This window comes from Rhineura floridana, chromosome 21 (genome assembly GCF_030035675.1).
Source record: "Rhineura floridana isolate rRhiFlo1 chromosome 21, rRhiFlo1.hap2, whole genome shotgun sequence".
NCBI lineage: Eukaryota > Metazoa > Chordata > Lepidosauria > Squamata > Rhineuridae > Rhineura > Rhineura floridana.
Window position 1 is genome coordinate 18,900,303 of NC_084500.1, and position 17,417 is coordinate 18,917,719.

Sequence of the window (17,417 nt, forward strand, 5' to 3'; positions counted from 1 at the left end):
TTAATTCTTGATCTCTGTCTTACACGCTTTTGTAAGGGGAAGAAACCTAGAAGCATCATTCAGCTGTTAAGTGCCAAAGAAAGAAACCACGCGGATAGCCATAGAATACTGGAAATTGTTCCAAGGGCTTCATTTGCATCTGCAAGCACTTTTTATTTTTCTAATATTCTGCCCTTTGCCACGGATGGCAATCCAAAGGGTTTAACACCCTGATTCAGCAATACTTTGCTTCCAAGAGCCTTGCCAAAAACTGAAGGAAACACCAAGTGACGGAGTCTAACAGGTGACATTTCAGCCACTGGTGCAGCCTTCCCCAGTCTGGTGCCCACTAGACGGTTTGGACTACCTCTCCCTTCAGCCCCAGCATCATAGTGCCACGCTGGGTGGGGCTGATGGGAGTTGTAGTCCAAAACATCCGGAGCGCTCCAGGTTGGGTGAAGGCTATAGCAGGGGCAAGCCTTCTGACATTTGGGAAGAGAAGCCTGTGGTTTGACCGCAGCTGAAATCCATCCCTGACCTCAGTGGGGCAGGGTAAGCCACGGTCTAAATTGCAGAGGGCAGTTTGTACATCTCCTGAAATGCAGGTAAAGCTCAGATGGGAGACCTGGGCTGCCTGGAAGCAGGGCTGGGGGGGGGGTACAAATTACCGGGGCCCAGCAGTCTGGAAGGGGGCCTGGGGCCGGACTACGTTGCATTATGTTTTTGTCTTTCTCAGTAGTATTATTTGTCGATTGTTTTTTACAACCATTGTAAAATTGGTGAATTTCAAAGAAAATAATAATGATATCAAAGATTAAAGTGTAAAGATTTTTAGCTGGTCTGCCCTTGCTGGGGGGCCTGAAAAAACTTTTTCACCAGGGCCCGAACCCACTCTCGGCAGCCCTGCCTGGCAGAGGCACATGTCAACCATGCTGTAGGCAGGGGCCGCACAGCTCAGCATACCATGTGATGATGAAGAAAAGGCCTCTAAGTAACACCCCTCTTCTCCTCCCTCCCTCCCCACTACCAGCCCAGCCTCTGATTTTACCTCCTCTTCTTCCTGGGCTTCCACGGTGGGCCCATTGTGAGCTTCCTGGAAGAGGAGTTTCTTCATCTTGCGATACTGAAGATTGTCCAGTTCCCTGACCGCGTCCTTTGTTCTCTGGATCAGGTCTATTAACACTGTCTCGGGGCGCTCCCGGAGGACAAAGACGTGCTGCAGTGGGACACACAAGCAAGCGGGGTTGGTGCCTGGGACCCCAGGCATGGCACACACACAGAGCATGTAATGGCTACAGGCACAGAGTTAGCACCCGCCTCCTTTCTTGCAGCCTGGTAAAGACGAGGGTGCCAACTGCAGGGTCTTCTGGCAAAGCTTCCATCAGTCCTAGGCCGAGGGGACATCTGGAGTGGCACCAGCTTGTGGAAAGCGGCATGCAGGATGCACTCAGAGGGCTGCTCAGTGGGAAGGCCCCAGGCACAGGCCTGGCACTCAAGCTCCAGTACTGTTTATTCCTGGTTTAGACAAAGCCAACCACCACCAGAAACTCGAGTCCTGGACGCACAAGGCGTTGGGTCCATCACAACTGGTGCTCCTCATGCTTCCGGGGGAAGGGAAAACTAACTGCAGCTCTGTGGCAGAGTAGCTGCTTTGCATGCAGAAGGTCCCACCTTTAACCCCCGATGGCATCTCCAGGGTGGGCTGGGAGAGACTAAACGCCTGAACTATTCTGAGCTAGATGGACCAACAGCCTGACTCCGTATGAGGCAGCAAGTTGTATCCCTATGAGCCTGCCACAGATGTTAACCTTACTCCTCCCTGCAAGACCAGCCGCTCACAAGAAGCAAGAGGATCAAATGCTGTCCAGGTTGATAATCAGAAAAACAAATTTAAAGGATGGGTGGTCAGTAAAGTAAGTTACTGAGGGCCACCGGGAAGTTGTCAACACTGGATTTTTCTCTTCAATGTCCAGTAAGCCAGGTGGTGATATAACTGAAACTCTGAACCAGTATCGAAAGCCCCGGCCTTATCCATTAGGAGCTTCCTTTCTCTGAATGGATGACGATCAAACCAACATCACAACACAAAGTGGACGAAAACCCCACATGGAGACCATCACAACGGTACGGTGTAGCAGGAGTGGCTAGATTGTGTGGATAACACCTGCAGGTGTTGCACAAACACGCAGGTATGTCTGAGGGGTCAGGGTTGAGTGATGTGCGCTTTGCATGCTGAGAGTCCCCGGATCAGACCCCAGGGTCTAAAGGAAAAAGAATCTTAGGCCACAGATGATGGGAAAAGACCCTTCCCTGCTTGTCCCAAATCCTGGAGAGCCACTTCAGTTGGAGCAGAGGCGCTGGACCAGCTTCAGGATAAAGGCAGCTTCATGGTTTTGGTTTAAACAAATACAACAGAGAAAGCATCTTCACCATTAAGAAGAGCCAAGCATTAACAGTTATCACTTTTACCATTGGTATTTGCTGCTTTCTGTCAGTAGAGCAAAAGAAATTAAAATAGGACAATAATTGTGTCTATAGGACACAAGGAACATGAGGAGACAGAGGGTGGCATTTTTAAATCAGCAATAACTTTTACACAATCCATGTCAGAGGAAGGGGAGGGGGGGAAGGAAAACCGCTCCCCCCCAATTATACTGGATAGGTAAGATCAGAAATTTACTGGTAGGTGGGTGGGTGTATAGTACTATATAAAGCACACCCACACTCGATGTAGACAAAGAGGAAAATATAGACAATCCATTAACATGCCATAGGTTTTACATCAGCCAAGGATGCAAGATGGCCACTGATTGGTATCCAGTTATTCAGTGGAAGCTATGGGGACAGAAAGCCTCAAGAATGACAGCAAGTTTGCTGCTAGGAGAAAGGGAAGGAGGGAGGCAAAAGATTCACTTAGAAGACTCAGAGGACTGACCATCAGGTCTTAGAACAGCCAAATATTGTTTGGCCTTGGGGGGGAAATGGCAAGTGAGATTTGAAAGCCAAGATTTATAAGGTAACCAAAATGTGTGTTTCTAATATGGGAGGCCAGGACTGAGAAATGAATAAGGGAAGGCAAGCTAACCTTCAGGAGTTCCTCCGACATCGGCCTGTCTTGTGGGATTTTCTGGAGACAAGAATCTACAAAGTTTCGAAAATAATCAGACCTATAAATGGTAAGAGGAAAAAGCCATTTTAAGTGATTGCTTGGCCAAGGCTTTGGTTTCTTACAGAGGCCTTTCCAGACTTAAACTCAAAAATGCAACTTTAATATAGTGGGCGCAGCGAAGCCTTTTTTTGTCTGAGTTCACACATCACTTGCACAGAATCAACTGGGGAGGAAACACAGCCGCTGGGACCAGGCTGTCAGAAACCACTGTAGACCAGGCCAGCCATGCAGGAGAGGCAACAGCCCACCCCCACAATCTGACACGGTAAAACATTACTGTGATGGATCTAATGAAATTTATAATTTTTTAAAAAGACCACCACAGCGCTCTCTTAAAAACCCAATTGTGTGTGTGGATTCCTAAACCCACGCAAACTGAGACCTCAAGAACTGAACCAAACCACGTTGCAACATTTCCTCCATCCTCGGTCATTAACTCACCATTCATTGGACTGGAGTGTAGGGGATTCATTCTGTGCTATGTGATATAAGGCACTCATTGCGTTCATATTAAACAAAGGAGGCTTCCTCTCCGCTGCACAGAAAGAAAAAGTAGTTTGCTTAATGGCGGGGCGGGGAAGCAACAGGCAAAGTCTCGGCTTGGCTCGTGCCCGATCCCCGACAGAACCCCCCCCCAAACAAAGCCACTTGCACCCACAGGAACCCCCCCAAGGACATCACCTCGGCACAGATGGAAACACCACTGCTGTTGCATGTTCAACTGCCGAGAGGAGCCCACCTTTGCTGGGTCCTTAACCCACAGCACAGAAAACCACTTGCACAACCGGACACTGTCAGCTATGCTATGAAACTATGCGGCAGATGGAGGGGGTATGAACATTTAGGGCAGATGTGGGAAACCTCTGGCCCTCCAGATGGTGCTGAACTGCAACTCGCAGAGTCATCCCTGGCCATGCCTGCTGGGGTTGATGGGAGTTGTAGTCCAGCAACATCTGGGGGGCCAAACTGTTGTTATTGGTCTATTCAATTTTTTATTCACCCTTCACCATAAGGTCCCATGGCGGGTAACAGCAATTTAAAAGTAAAACATTAAAAACAGTTTAAAACAAACATCCTTTAGAGTGGGTCCTAAAATATGTCTCAAGTGTCAAACATCGCGCTCTCTCAAAATAATAGACCTATCTTCCAACAAATCCTTTTGTTAAAGTTATCTCAGTGAGCAGCATCGCCACCTCTTATTTATTTATTTTATTTTATTTTATTTAATTTAATTTATATACCGCCCGAAGCCCGAAGGCTCTCTGGGCGGTGTACATAGAAGGTAAAAGCAGGCACAATATATAAATACAATAAATATAATAACTCAAAAAAAACAAAAACACACAAACAATACGAGAACCAAACAACATCCAGAATACAACATAGTAATAAAATACTGTAAAAATACACTTTAAAATGCCTGGGAGTATAAAAAGGTTTTCACCTGGCGCCGAAAAGACAGCAGCGTCGGCGCCAGGCGCACCTCATGTCACCTCTTATGACACCTCTTATGTCAGTGGGTTCCAGTTTAACTATACATTGTGTGAAATATGTTCATTTGTCTCTTCAATCTCGTGCCACTCGTAGCTTGACTGAGGGACCCGAGACAGTAGTCTGATGAAGAAGAAAGCTTGTTTTCTGTCTGCTTCCTCCGTACCATTAATGAGTTTATAAACCTCTCCCCTACACCTCGGTAATCTTTTCTTTTTAAAAAAAGCCCCAAGTCCTCCGATTTTTCTTCAAAAGTGAAAAATGTTCCAGCCCTTGAGCAACTTTGGTTGCTTCTTTCTCTACCTTTTCCAGCTCCACTACAACCTTTTTTGAGAAGGGGCAAGGCAGAGTTTAGCCCCAGTGTTGTGAAATGCTCTCCCTGGTGAAATACGAAAGGCCCCATCAGTATTGGCACTCTGCCGGCTCTTGAAGATGTACCTCTTTAGGCAAGCATCCCCCTGACACGAACATCCTGATCTAATTGCTTTAATTGCCATTTTAACTGCGTTAATGGGCTTGGCTTTATCGTAATTTGAATTACGGATGTTTTTAATGTTTTCATGAAATTGTCTCATTGTGGATTTTAATTACGTGTAGATATCTTTTTCTAATTGGTTTTACACTGGTAAACAGAAGCCATTTTGGCAAATAAGTGGTATATAAATTAAATAATAATAATAGTAATCAGAAAGACTAATAAGCAGACTCAAGGGTGTGCTCTTATCATTTTTTATTTATTACATTTATACCCCGCCTTTCTTTTTCACGATAAAAACTCAAGGCGCCTTCCGTGTGGTTCCCAGGCGGTCTCCCACCCAGCCACCGACCAGACCTGACCCTGCTTAGCTTCAGCAGGGAGCTGGCCTCCTGTGCCTTCAGACTATAGTTGGGTGTGGTTGGGTTGTGTGGCTTCCCTTCCAGATGAGTTACCCTACAGTGAAAAAATTCTACTGATTCTATTCCAAGCCCTATTTTGGCATTCTAACCCCCCATGCAATTAGTGCTGAGTGAGGACAGAGATGAGCAAGCGACCTCCACTAGAGAGGTGATTGCCCAGAAAAAAACCCTGGAAAAATCCAGAAGAAACCCCACATGATTTCCCCCTGAATTTCTGCTGTGTTTTCCCCAGGCCTTCATCTCTCTAAGCTACACACATACCCCTACGTCCTCCATGAGCTCAGCTTGTGACGGCTCCCCACATGATTCAAAACCCTGGAAAGATCAGGGTTCTAAATCGCGCAGGGTGCCTACACAAGTAGAAAAGGCTCACAAATTCAAACATTTGCCTCCAGCTTGTGGAGGGTGACAGACGGGTAGTGCTAGCACACTTGCCCACTCTCTCTCTCCTTGGGTGAGAGATCAGAGTGCCTGAATACAGCTCCAGTTCATCAGGGTTGTAGTCACTAAGAAAACCTCTCTAAACTTCTGCTAGATGCTACTTATGGAGGGGAAGTAAGTAAACAGGCTACAGTCCAAGTGCAAAGTACTGCCCCAGAGTTCAAAGCATGACACATGATTTAGTCTGTGACAAATCATGACACAGACGCCCAACACAAGTTAAAACAGCACCACTAAGGATAGGCAAGGGTGAAGTGTGTGTGTGTGTTTTTTACAGTACAGCAAAGAACTGAGGCAGGATGTGCAAGCCAAGCAGCAGGTTTCAGGTAGAGAGGAATACAGAAAATCCTCTCCTTCCTGCAGGACAAAAGATATCCACCAGAAAAGAGGGAGAGTCCAAGGGGTTATGAAGCAGGCATTAAACAAGCCATCTGAAATAATGAAACTTGGGACACATTTCCTCCTGAAGAGACATGGAAGCTCTGGTGGGGAGAGGCGGGCAGACATGGCTTACCTAACTCAATACACGTTATCCCAAGAGACCATACGTCGACTTTACCATCGTACTGCCCTTCGTCCATGGCTAATATCACTTCTGGGGCCATCCTAGAGAAAGAGAAACGAAGAGGCTCACCAGATACACTCATCAAAACCCTTGACCTCTTCAGTGCAGTTCGTTAGGGCCTGACGAACCTCTGCCACTAAGGTTACTCTGAGGCATGGGGAAACAACCACATGCAATGTAAACGCCCGGAGCCCTGGGATCTCAAGAATGCTTGGGGCAAATCCACCATGTGATGGATAGGCAGGCAAGGCTGAGGGCTCTTGAAACGGCAGAGAGGAGGGGTGGGTCGCATGTTGGTATCTCCCTAGCCACTTAAGTTTGAGAAAGAGAGGGGAAAGGAGAGAGCAGGAGGGCAGGAGTGGCTGGTGCCCACTGGGATTGGTAGGGCCGAAGGCAGGGTGACCAACAGGGTGGAGCCAGAGCCAATGACAGGTGGAGCTGACTGGCTGAGGACAGACTGAAGCTGGTGGGGCAGCACCCCACCCGTCCAAATGGACCAGCTGCCACTGGGAAGATGGATGGCCCTCCTCTCTCCTCTAAATGGTCTTTACAAGATATTCCAGGAAGTATTAAAGGGGACCGTGTGTTGGCAAGTGGAGAACCTCCCATCTCCAAGCCCCAATATATGCCCTGGAGTTACACATGTGGCACCCGCGCCGTCTCCTTTCCACCCCACTCTTAAGGGCCATCTGCCTGCCACGCATGTAGAGAACCGACTGCGGAACACAGTGCCTTGAGCGATGAAGTCATGCCAGAGCATTCCTTACCAATATGGCGTCCCCACAAACGAATTGGCAGGAGATGCTATGGAAGCAGATCCAAAGTCAGCGAGCTTCACCTGGCCTGGCTCCGTCAGTAGGATGTTCCCTGCCTTGATGTCTCTGAGGAATAAAGAGAAAATTGATTTCCCACAAGACAGGCAAACAAGTCAACACGCAAGCAAGACACTTGGTTCGCTGGCCCTAACAGAGGAGCAGGCACATTCATCACCCCCAACTGGTGAGAGTTGCCATCCATTTGGACGGCACCACCTTGGCTAACCTGTTGTGATAAGACTCCGTGCGAGCACAGTTGTACCAAAGCAAGGATGCAAGCTGTAGCTTTATGCTAAAACATCTTGGGAGGGGGATTGAACCAAGGCAGCAGAAAGGGGTGTGCGTGCTCCACTAACTGCAGTCCTCTCTCCATCCACAGGGCCTCGAAACCCATCCTGCACCCACTCTGCTCTGGAGCAGTGTCAGAGCTACCAAACAAGAGGTTTGGCAATAGTAGAGCCAAGCAACAAGGGCTACAGCCCAAACAAAACCCATAGGAAGTTACATTCGGAGCAGACACAGTGAAATGAACAGACCTGAGCCAGCCATGTCCACTCGTTTCAATGGGCCTACTCTGAGTAGGGCTAACATGTGATGAAACCCAAGTGTGTGTATTTTCTAGTAAACCAACCATTAGCCTCCCCTCCCTGCTGTTTACATTAAAATGCAACGGCCGATGCTGCAGCCCCCCAGGACAAAGCTGCTTGCATTTGTGCTGGAGATCGTCCCAAAAACCTTGAGATGGTTTTTACGACACTACTGGCTTAGCTGCTTCTTTTTTTAAAAAAAGGTCATTTTTGTAAATGGCCCACAATCCTTGGAAGGCTCTACACCCACATTAGACAGTTTCTAACACAAAGTGTATTATGTGTGAGCTTGTCTGTGTGTCTTTCTGTCTCTGTCTGTCCGCCCTGTTAAGCCATCCCGTCACAGTAGGCTCTCTGTACGCTTTATGGGAAAGAAACCTCAGAGCCTGTGACAGAGAAGCAAAGCCAGCCAATTCCAAAAACCGTGAAGTTCTGCATGCAGAAGGCTAAAAACACATGTCAACTTCAAGCTGCCATGACTGGGAACGGCCCGTGGAAGGACTCACCGATGGATCATGTTGTGGGAATGCAAGTATGCTAGACCTTGGAGAGCACCGTGGGTAATTGCAGCAATCTCCAGCTCTTGCAACGGCTTTTTATGGACTTGAGGAAAGAGAAGCTCAATTAACAAAACAGGCACTCGCTGAACATGTACAGTGTCGACTTGACAAGACCTGCAGAGCAGGCGACACACAGAGGGGTCAGATACTTGGTAACCAGACAGTCTGTAGCGTGGCCTGAGATGAACTCAAGAGCCAGCACAGTTCCCTCTTAACAGGTTATTTTATGCCTGCCTTACCCAAAACATCAGTGCGAAGATCAACGTTGAAACTGGCAAACCCCGCACAAGCCTTCATGAATGAACAAATTAGTAAAATGGTGGTAAAAGGTTATTCTCTCCCCAGCTGATTTAAGAAGCTCCTGGGAGGGTTTCCACCCCACATAAAGGCAGCACAATGAAAGCCCATCTTGCTTCGTCAGAAGCAAAGGCTCCAGGCTGCTACAAGGAAACATCCAGCATTTCCAGCAAGTAGACAGCTAGGCTAGCGTTGTGCCTTGCACCTTGCAAAGCCACCCTCCTTATTTATTTTATTTATTTTTATTTAATTACATTTTTAAACCGCCCTATAGCAACAAGCTCTCAGGGCGGTGTACAAAAGATAAAAACAGGTTAAAACACAAATAAACATGAAAACAATACAGTATAAAAATATATATAAACAAAATTAAGACAAAGACAAATTAAAGTAGAATTTAAAATGCCTGGGCAAAGAGGTAGGTCTTTACCTGGCGCCGAAAAGATAACAAAGAAGGCGCCAGGCGTATCTCGTCGGGGGGGCCACCACCAAGAAGGCCCTAGCTCTAGTTATTACTCTCCGGGCCTCCATATTATTGAGCAGTGCAAGGCAGGGCTGCCCAATCAGGGCCAAAGACTTTTACAAGGAGAGTCAAAGAGGAAAAAGTTGCCTGATTGCAGAAGGGACTGATGACGGGAAAGACAGGGCAGGAAAAGATAGTCAAGCTCTGAAAAATTGGCTCTATAAAAAAATCCCCAGATGCATTCCAGAGGATCTCACCTTCTTCCTCTTTCACAAAGCATGAGATCTCTTGTCACTCAAAGGAACGGAGGAGACATACCTTCTAGTAAATCTGATGCTGATCCTAAACAGTATTCCATAACAAGCTGTACAGGGCAGAAGGGAAAAACAGCACGCGTTAGTGAACACTTCAAGGGGCTAGGATGGCACACAAGCCCCTAAAGTGGGGCACCACACCAACCTGCTCCTCCGAAGGATACTCCCATTCCTCAACGGTGAGCCCACTAGTTTTACCTAGCCCAAACCTCTTCCACCTGCGCCTGTTGCTTCCTTATTTGGTGGCCATGCAGATGCTAGTTACTCTCTGCTAGGAAGTTCCCTCAAGCTGCTATGCATGTCCACAAAGAAACAAACACTCCCCAAGGAAGTGAGTGCAGAGTTGTGAAGGCCCAGAAAAAAAAAGAGAAAATAGCCAGTGGGGGGGGGTTGGTTCCATTTTTTTCACAATTTTTTCCAGTTATTTTCTGAATCTTTACATCTTTAAGACTGTCAGCCCCCAAAGATTATGGGGGGGGGAGTCCTCAGTCTCCTTACAATTTGACTGAGAAACCTCACTGTCAAAGCTTTAAAATCTCTCAGAAAACGTTTATTTGTTCTGAAGTCTGGAAATGTAGCATCTCCTTGGTTTAAGCATGTTTTATTGAACATATGAAGCCGGCTTGCACCACCCCAGAGGTCCTTCCCAGTCCTGACACACGTCCGGAGGGGGGGTTCAACATCCAAAGTTTATGCTCTGCCACCTGAGCTATGCCTTCACCCCCAAGCATACTATAGTGGAACATCCAGCTCGCAGACACATTCCGGACAAGTGCCATAGATGTCAGCAAGAGAGCTTTGTTCTCAAAAGAAGAGACCCACAAGCCACAGGCTCCACAATCTGGATTTTGCACAAGTAGTCCCCTCTTTGCGAAAGCCAAGAGAAGACATTTCCCTGCTTGTTTAGGATTTAAAATCCCAGAGGAATCAAATCTTGTATCACGCAGGTGGGGAATTACAGCTAGAAATTCAAGCCAATTAGGACAGGGCAGACTTCAAAGGCCATTGGCTAAGAAGGCAAGGAACCAGCTGAAAGTTTGATTCCTTACTTATGCCATGTGGGATATAGTCAATCATCTGGAAGGCTCACTCGGAAGCAGCCCACTCCTACAGATGTTTATGTAGAACCAGGTTCCCCTGATTTCCAGAGGGATTTACTTCCAAATAAGCAAGCAAGAGGACTGCAGCCTTGACGGACTTCTTGAAGGAGACTTAAAGGCAACGTTTGCTTTAGTTTGAATGAGGGATTAAGGGGAAACGCTGGCCTAGAGGCTTTGGTATCCTATGGTATTAGCATCCCAGAGTCAGAAAGTGAAGCTAGCTGCTCATTTTCATGGGGCATTGTGTAGGAGTGGGGAATCTGCAGTGGCCCTCCAGATGCTGATGGACTCCCATCATCCCTGACCATTGGGCATGCTGGCTGCTGGGGCTGATGGGAGTTGGGAGTCCAGCAACATCTGGAGGACAAAAGGTTCTCCAACCCTGGTGTAGATCAAACATTAGGAAGCCAACAAAAAACCCACAAAGATCTTCCAACACCTTGTTTTGGTTTATTACGTTAAAATTAGGACTCCTGATAAAACAGTGGCCACAAATTGGCCTAAATCTAACAAAATGCTACGTAAGCAATCTATGCAACAGAACAAGCATATTATGCCATTTCAGTCAGAGCAATTTCTCCGCATGAATTCCACCTATTCTCCTTCTTAGATCTTATCAATGCTTGATGATGCACTTTATTTTCAAGAGGTATGCTTGGTAACAGAAAGCCTGCTAAAGTTTTAAGTATCAACCAAAGAGTAGCGGGAAGCAATGAGTCTGATAAGAAAACTGTGTAAGGGTAAAAGGAAAGGCACACAGCCATCTTGGAAGTAAAATGTAAATGTGCTGCCTGCAAGTCGAGTCCGACTTATGGCGACCCTATGAACAGGCTGAGAGGCAGTGCCGGGCCCAAGGTCACCCAGGGAGCTTCATGGCTGTGTGGGGATTCGAACCCTGGTCTTCCAGGTCCTAGTCCAACACAAACTTTTAGAAGCCAAGAAGACTGGATAAAAAGAGTTTTAATTCAATAATCCAGTGCCTGCTGAAAGTGTTTCTATAAAGGAATGAAGAAATTTATGGAAGTGCAAAGGATTGCAAGAGTTCTTATCACAACTTAGGTTACTTGAGAAATTGCATCATCCCTTACATACCCAGCAGGCTACTGAACTCTGCAGGAGTTTCTCCTTTAAATCCCCAAAATATCAGAAGGCCACTCCACAGTTAACTCAGAGCAGGGGGTTCAGTGGAGCTGCCCCTGTTCTGCGGAACTGCATCGCTGTTGAGATACGACAGGGGTCCACTAACAGTACTTTCCAGAAACAACTGAAGACATTTTTGTTTCAACAAGGTTTTCTAGCTGGGCGAAAAGGATTTCTGCCTTAGATAGTCATTCTGCATTGCTTTTAAGCGTGCCTTCAGTTGTTTTCTCTGCTATTTTTCAAACCCTTTTTATGCATGTCTGTAAATCACCTTTAGATATATGCAAAAGCAATTCATAAATTAACAATAACAAACTTTCAGAAGGCAACAATTGGGAACACGCAGGTGTTGGTGAGATATACTGATTCCAGTTCAATTCCCCCAGCCAACGGAAACACAATTACTTTTTTACACTGATCAAAACACACGCGTACACCATGAAGCATACTCTTACCCACGCTGTATGCTCCCGCAAATAGCAGCCTTTGTATTCTATACTGTTTGGATGTTTAATTCTTTGTAGGAACTTGACTTCTTTAATGATATCCTGCCATTTCTACGGAAGAAAAAGTAAAAAAGGAAGGTCAAGCTTTACGGAGGATGTGTGTGATTATCTGCTCAAAACAAACACGTAAGCAGAGGACTGTGGGCCAGTTAAATTTAGGGTTAATCTCAACTGGAACTGCCTTTCTGACTGGCCCCACTACGGAACCATCAGAACAGAGGTGGGGAAGCCTCCTGCAGCCGGAGGGCCGCACTCCCTCAGGGGCAACCTTACAGGGGCTGAGTGCCAGAGGCAAAGTGAGCAGAGCAATGGGTGCGGCCCTTCTCTTTGCCCAGCAGGCCACATTGCAGCCGTACAAATGTCAGAGGTTTCTATGCCCACACACCTTTCCATCCCCTATCCAGGCAAGCAAAAGGTGTTATCCCAGCTCAAAGGCATATATCCTAGCCGGGCAAAAGCAAATGAGGGCATGGAGCAAGACCAGGGAGGATACATGGCTGAGGGGGAGCCCCAAGGGCTGAAGAGAGAGGCCTGGAGAGCAGTTTTTGGCCCCTGGCCTGAGGCTCTCCACCACTTCCCTACAGAAGGACAGAAACACAACCATTTGCCAAACAGTTGGGAACCAACTGCTGTGCTGAAAACTCTTTGCCTAGTGGGAGCATGACGGCGCAGACAGAATCCACAGGAGGGGTTGCATCCTCTGTTTAGCTACAATGCGCTGTGGGGAAACTCTTTGTCAGAGCAGTTTAAACAGAGGCTAGACAGCTAGTGATGCTATAGCTGCCATCTTGCACTGCAGATCCGGCAACCTGTGGATGTGTGGGTGGAACACATGATCTCCAAGGGCCCTTCCAACTCTGTGACTGCAAGAACAAAGGGGAAGGTAGCTGCATTTCATACCACAATGATGCCAAGGGGATGATGAATCAGAAGGGCAACTTAAGCTGCCTTTTCTCTCTCGGTGATGGAGGAGACATCCAGAATGAGTTTTTAAACTGCATTTTCTTTTTTTTTCAAAAAAAAGACACAGCCTTGCCCACTGGAGACAATCCAGCCTTATTTCTGAAGTGGGGCATCATGTGCTTCATTCACGTGAACAAAGTATTTATAGCTCAATAGTAATTAAAACAACAGGATAAGGAGCAGGTTCAAATTAAGACTGTCATCATCACACAGCCAAACAAGATGCATAAGGCTCCGATAACAGAATAAAAATGGAACGTGAGAGCATTTGGGGGGGGGGCTGTGGAGGAGGAACAGAGCGCAGCCACCTCCCAGCCTGCTGGGAAAGGACTTCATAGGCATCCTGCAGTTCTGCAAGACACAGGTGGGAGCAGGGCCACAAGGACGTAGATTTACACCTGCGCCAGACATCCTACTCTACATTCACCTTGGGGCGGCCAGGGCAAGTTCAGAGCGGCTGTGGGCTGAACAAGTCCTCACCGCTCAGAGCTGCTGTGCAAAGACCCTGCTGGCTACTGATGCCCAACGCCACACACCCCTGCTCTTCTCCTTTCCTCTCCCTGCAGTGATCGCTAAGCGTCAGAGGCAGCATGTAGGAGCTGAAGGGACCTCACTGTGTTAGGCCTGCAGACACAAGGCTGAGAAGAAGCTGCAACTAGGCCACTCTGCCTGGGCTTCTGCCCTCACTGAGCCTCCGAGAGCAAGCTGACATGTGGCTCTTCATCTGCCATTCAGAAAATGGGCTTAGTTAATTCCAAAGTGAAAAGAAAATGTTTTAATACGAAACTGCTATTTGATATGCAGTTTGAGTCCCGCCCTAGCGACTCTAGGTAGGCAGTGGTGGGGCCTTCACTGGCCCTGCTTTGCACCATCTTTTAATGAACGTTTGCCTGGCTGCAATGTGTGTTTGATAATGCCTCGTCTGGATGGAGAATGGAGAGGGGTGTGTGTAGAAACCAGCTTGCTGTACAAAAGCAAAAAGGTACATTTGACGCTCCGCCTCCTTTTGCTTCTGGCCCCACCCACCACTGACAAGTGGGCCCCAGACGGTTGCCCAGGAGGGCAAGTGACCCTTGGGCTGAGATTACTTCTGTTCCCACAAAATCCAGACTAGGCTGCAGCTCTTGAAACACCACAATATTAAAATCTCCACGCCTCCTATCGAGCACGAAACTCAAGGGTGTCTTTGGCCAGCGTTCTAGAACTCAGACAGATCTGGGATTGCCAGGAGAACGGGTGACATTCCTAACCTCCAAGGCTGGCTCTTGCTGCGACTGCTCAAAGCCGACCTTAATCTGCCAGGCCTGGAATTTTCCCACGCTCACACTGGCTGCCTCACTGTATCTTTCCGAAGTTCCTCAGGACGAATTTGTGCAGAGCAAAGTGCTAGGAAAAGAGATGAGCTGCTGCTTGAACTGCCTTTTATTAAATTCTGCAGGCAAGCTCCCTGTCTGAGCTGGTGCCTCTGTTGCGCTCATGTCTATCATTCCTAGCAAGTTTCTTTAGTTAGGCAGCCGGGTGATGATTTGCTTTTAACAGAATTTAGAACGGAATGTCGAAGGCCAAAGAAGAAAACCAACTTGCATTTACATCTGAATACCACAGCGCTAGGTTCATTTTACTTTTGTTGTATGCATTTTGCACAAAGGGGCCCCTTTTTTGGTTGCAAGACAGCTGAACAGTCCCCAGCGTAATTCAACAGGGAGGAGCAACAGGAATAAAGAAACCTCTTGACCATCTCTCGTAGCACCTCTTTCCAACTTCACTGGTAAGGGCGCCACCTGAAAGGACGTGGTCATGCCTACAAATGGTAGAACACAACTTCCCTGCAAGACATTCAGCAGATCCCCAAGAATCCAAGCTTCCGTTTTGTTTTTGAAAGCCTGCTTCAACTCCTCATGATTGCAGATACAAAGTTTAAAGAAAGGGGGAAAGGATGCTAATGCTAAGGGCTGGGAGGGCCAGGAAATGCTTGTAGTATTCAGAGAAAGGACAACCTTTTCCAACACTTTACATCTCCTTCTCCCTCCTCAGAACTCTACTCCAAACATGGCAGACACCTTACCCGTGACCTACCAGGATCCCTTACGTCCTATTTTTCCCCTTTCCCCTTCTACCTATTTTCCTATTTTCCCATTAGGGCAGATTCTGTAGCCGCAGCAAAAGCCATCGTCTCAAAGGTGCTGTGACTACTGCAGCTCATAGCTGTTTTGTGAAATTTTATGTATTCATTCTGCTTGTGGTTCAACCAGGGAAGTGTGGACTGAGAAATCTGAAGCAAGACACCTGAGGAGTTATTTTCCTTTGCAATGCATGCTAAAATAAGCCTTTGCCAACCTGGTGCCCTCCAAATGTTGCTGGACTATAACTCCCGTCACCCCGATGAGGCTGGGGCTGATGGGAGCTGAAGTGCAAAACATCTGGAAGAGCCCAGGTTGGCAAAGGCTGGCTGGAATGAGTTCAAGTCAGCAGTGCAACGTAACTGTTCTGAGGAACCTGTTTGTGGTCCCCGAGCGTCTCACATACCTCGTTGGACTGCTTCCCACTGTAAGACATTTTCTTGATGGCCACCACTTCATTGGTGCGCACATCACGTGCCTGCAATATCAAAACACACAATGCGTCAGCATCCATTCTGCTAGCAGATCCCACCCAACTGAAATCCAACAATATCGGGACTCAGGCCCACCGTGAGTCTTGAAACAGGGACCCAGGGATGTTGGGCAGGGATTGCAGTCAGCACCCACCGCTGGGCAAAGGGAGGGAACTGTTGGGACCCCAGTGAGCATGTATCTTAGCTGCACGCCAGAGCAAGGCAGACAATACCTCTGGACCCCTGAAGAGTCTGCTGAGACAGGCTCACTTGCTAGTCTAAGCCACAAGCTCTTTGCTGCTACTTGCGCAGGCTACTGATTGCCTTCGCCTCCGCTAGGATCCAGGTCTGGCAGTCAGTTACTTGGGAACCCTCTCTGGAACACAAGTGCTGATCAAATAGCCCCGGATCTCTACAAGCGTGGTGGTGGTGGTGAGAGGAGGTCTGTCCACACAAATAAAGCTTCCACAGGCAAAGCACACCGCTTCAGTTTCTGGTGATGACAAACCTAAACACGGTTTGTCCCAGAGCTGGGAAGGTGCGCTTGGCTTGACCAGTAGCCAGACTGGAATGAAATGTGAAATGTTCTTGACTACAGGCCAGGCGCAAGAAGCTGTGACTCCATGCAGCCTTATGCAGAGCACAACTATGAGTTAATGCCAAGGCAATAGCATGTATGGTTTGGGGGGGAAGGGTAGAACCACTGTTGCCTTGGGAGGGGAACAGGACTCTGCTGGCAGGAGCAAGCGGACGGTGCTGACATGGGCTGTGCTCATCAAGCAAGCCCACTCTTCAGATCCAATTTGCCTGGTTCCTCATTTAGAACTCAGCATGGTTTAATTTCCCCCACCCACCCTCAGAAGTCTCACAGCCTTGGAGGTAGGGCCTGGGAGGAAAAAGCTGTGCCAGTGGCTGAAAAGGAGAAGAAATTCAGCCTCAGTGGGCCCCCTTCTGCAGCTTGAAGGACTCTGAGGCCCGAACTGATCCTGCTTTGACATCAACCCTGCCTGCATCCCGAATTTTTCCTTCTCTACCTGGAAAATGTTCCCCACCCCAACCCAATGACAGACAATTGAAGCCTCCTCGGAGGAAACTGACCATTCAAAGGCTTCTCTCAAATTCCAAAAGCTTGACAACAAAATAGATGAGGGGCTAAGAATTTAGGAAAAGAAACGCCCTTAGAATCCCAGGCTGTGCCGTTGGAAGCTTGCAGCGCTTTCCTGAGGATCACACACTGCAGAGCTCTAAGCAGGTGCAAGGAGTTTGCAAGAAGGGGGGCTGCTGCAATTCCCAGCTGTGTTCCACAATGCCAAGCTGACAATGGATGCCAGTGCCCAGCTTTGCAAAGCATCCCTGCTTCCACACAATAATGGACTTTTGTTAGGTCTGCTGTTGTTCCAGGGAGGCCCTCCTTGTTCTCGACGAGAAGGATGCCGGAGCCAAGTACGAATCGCCTCAATGACAAACCCCGAATTCAAGGCGCCCCGGCTGCCCCTGTCTGTTCTGCATGGGTCACAAGGAAGCCACACACACACAC

General features: G+C 47.8%; 1 protein-coding gene across 2 annotated transcripts in view; it reads right to left on the reverse strand.

Annotated features, from left to right (window-relative positions):
* The window catches only part of TAOK1 (TAO kinase 1), a 75,126-nt gene that overhangs the window by 23,016 nt on the left and 34,693 nt on the right, over positions 1–17,417 (reverse strand). For both annotated transcript variants that reach the window (XM_061605520.1, XM_061605521.1), the window contains 9 exons: positions 15,814–15,885; positions 12,274–12,375; positions 9,583–9,628; positions 8,451–8,547; positions 7,310–7,423; positions 6,492–6,583; positions 3,590–3,683; positions 3,065–3,146; positions 1,028–1,195 (listed from right to left, as the gene is read on the reverse strand). In XM_061605520.1, coding sequence (XP_061461504.1) covers positions 1,028–1,195; positions 3,065–3,146; positions 3,590–3,683; positions 6,492–6,583; positions 7,310–7,423; positions 8,451–8,547; positions 9,583–9,628; positions 12,274–12,375; positions 15,814–15,885 — 867 coding nt within the window. The remainder of the gene's footprint in view (positions 1–1,027; positions 1,196–3,064; positions 3,147–3,589; positions 3,684–6,491; positions 6,584–7,309; positions 7,424–8,450; positions 8,548–9,582; positions 9,629–12,273; positions 12,376–15,813; positions 15,886–17,417) is intronic.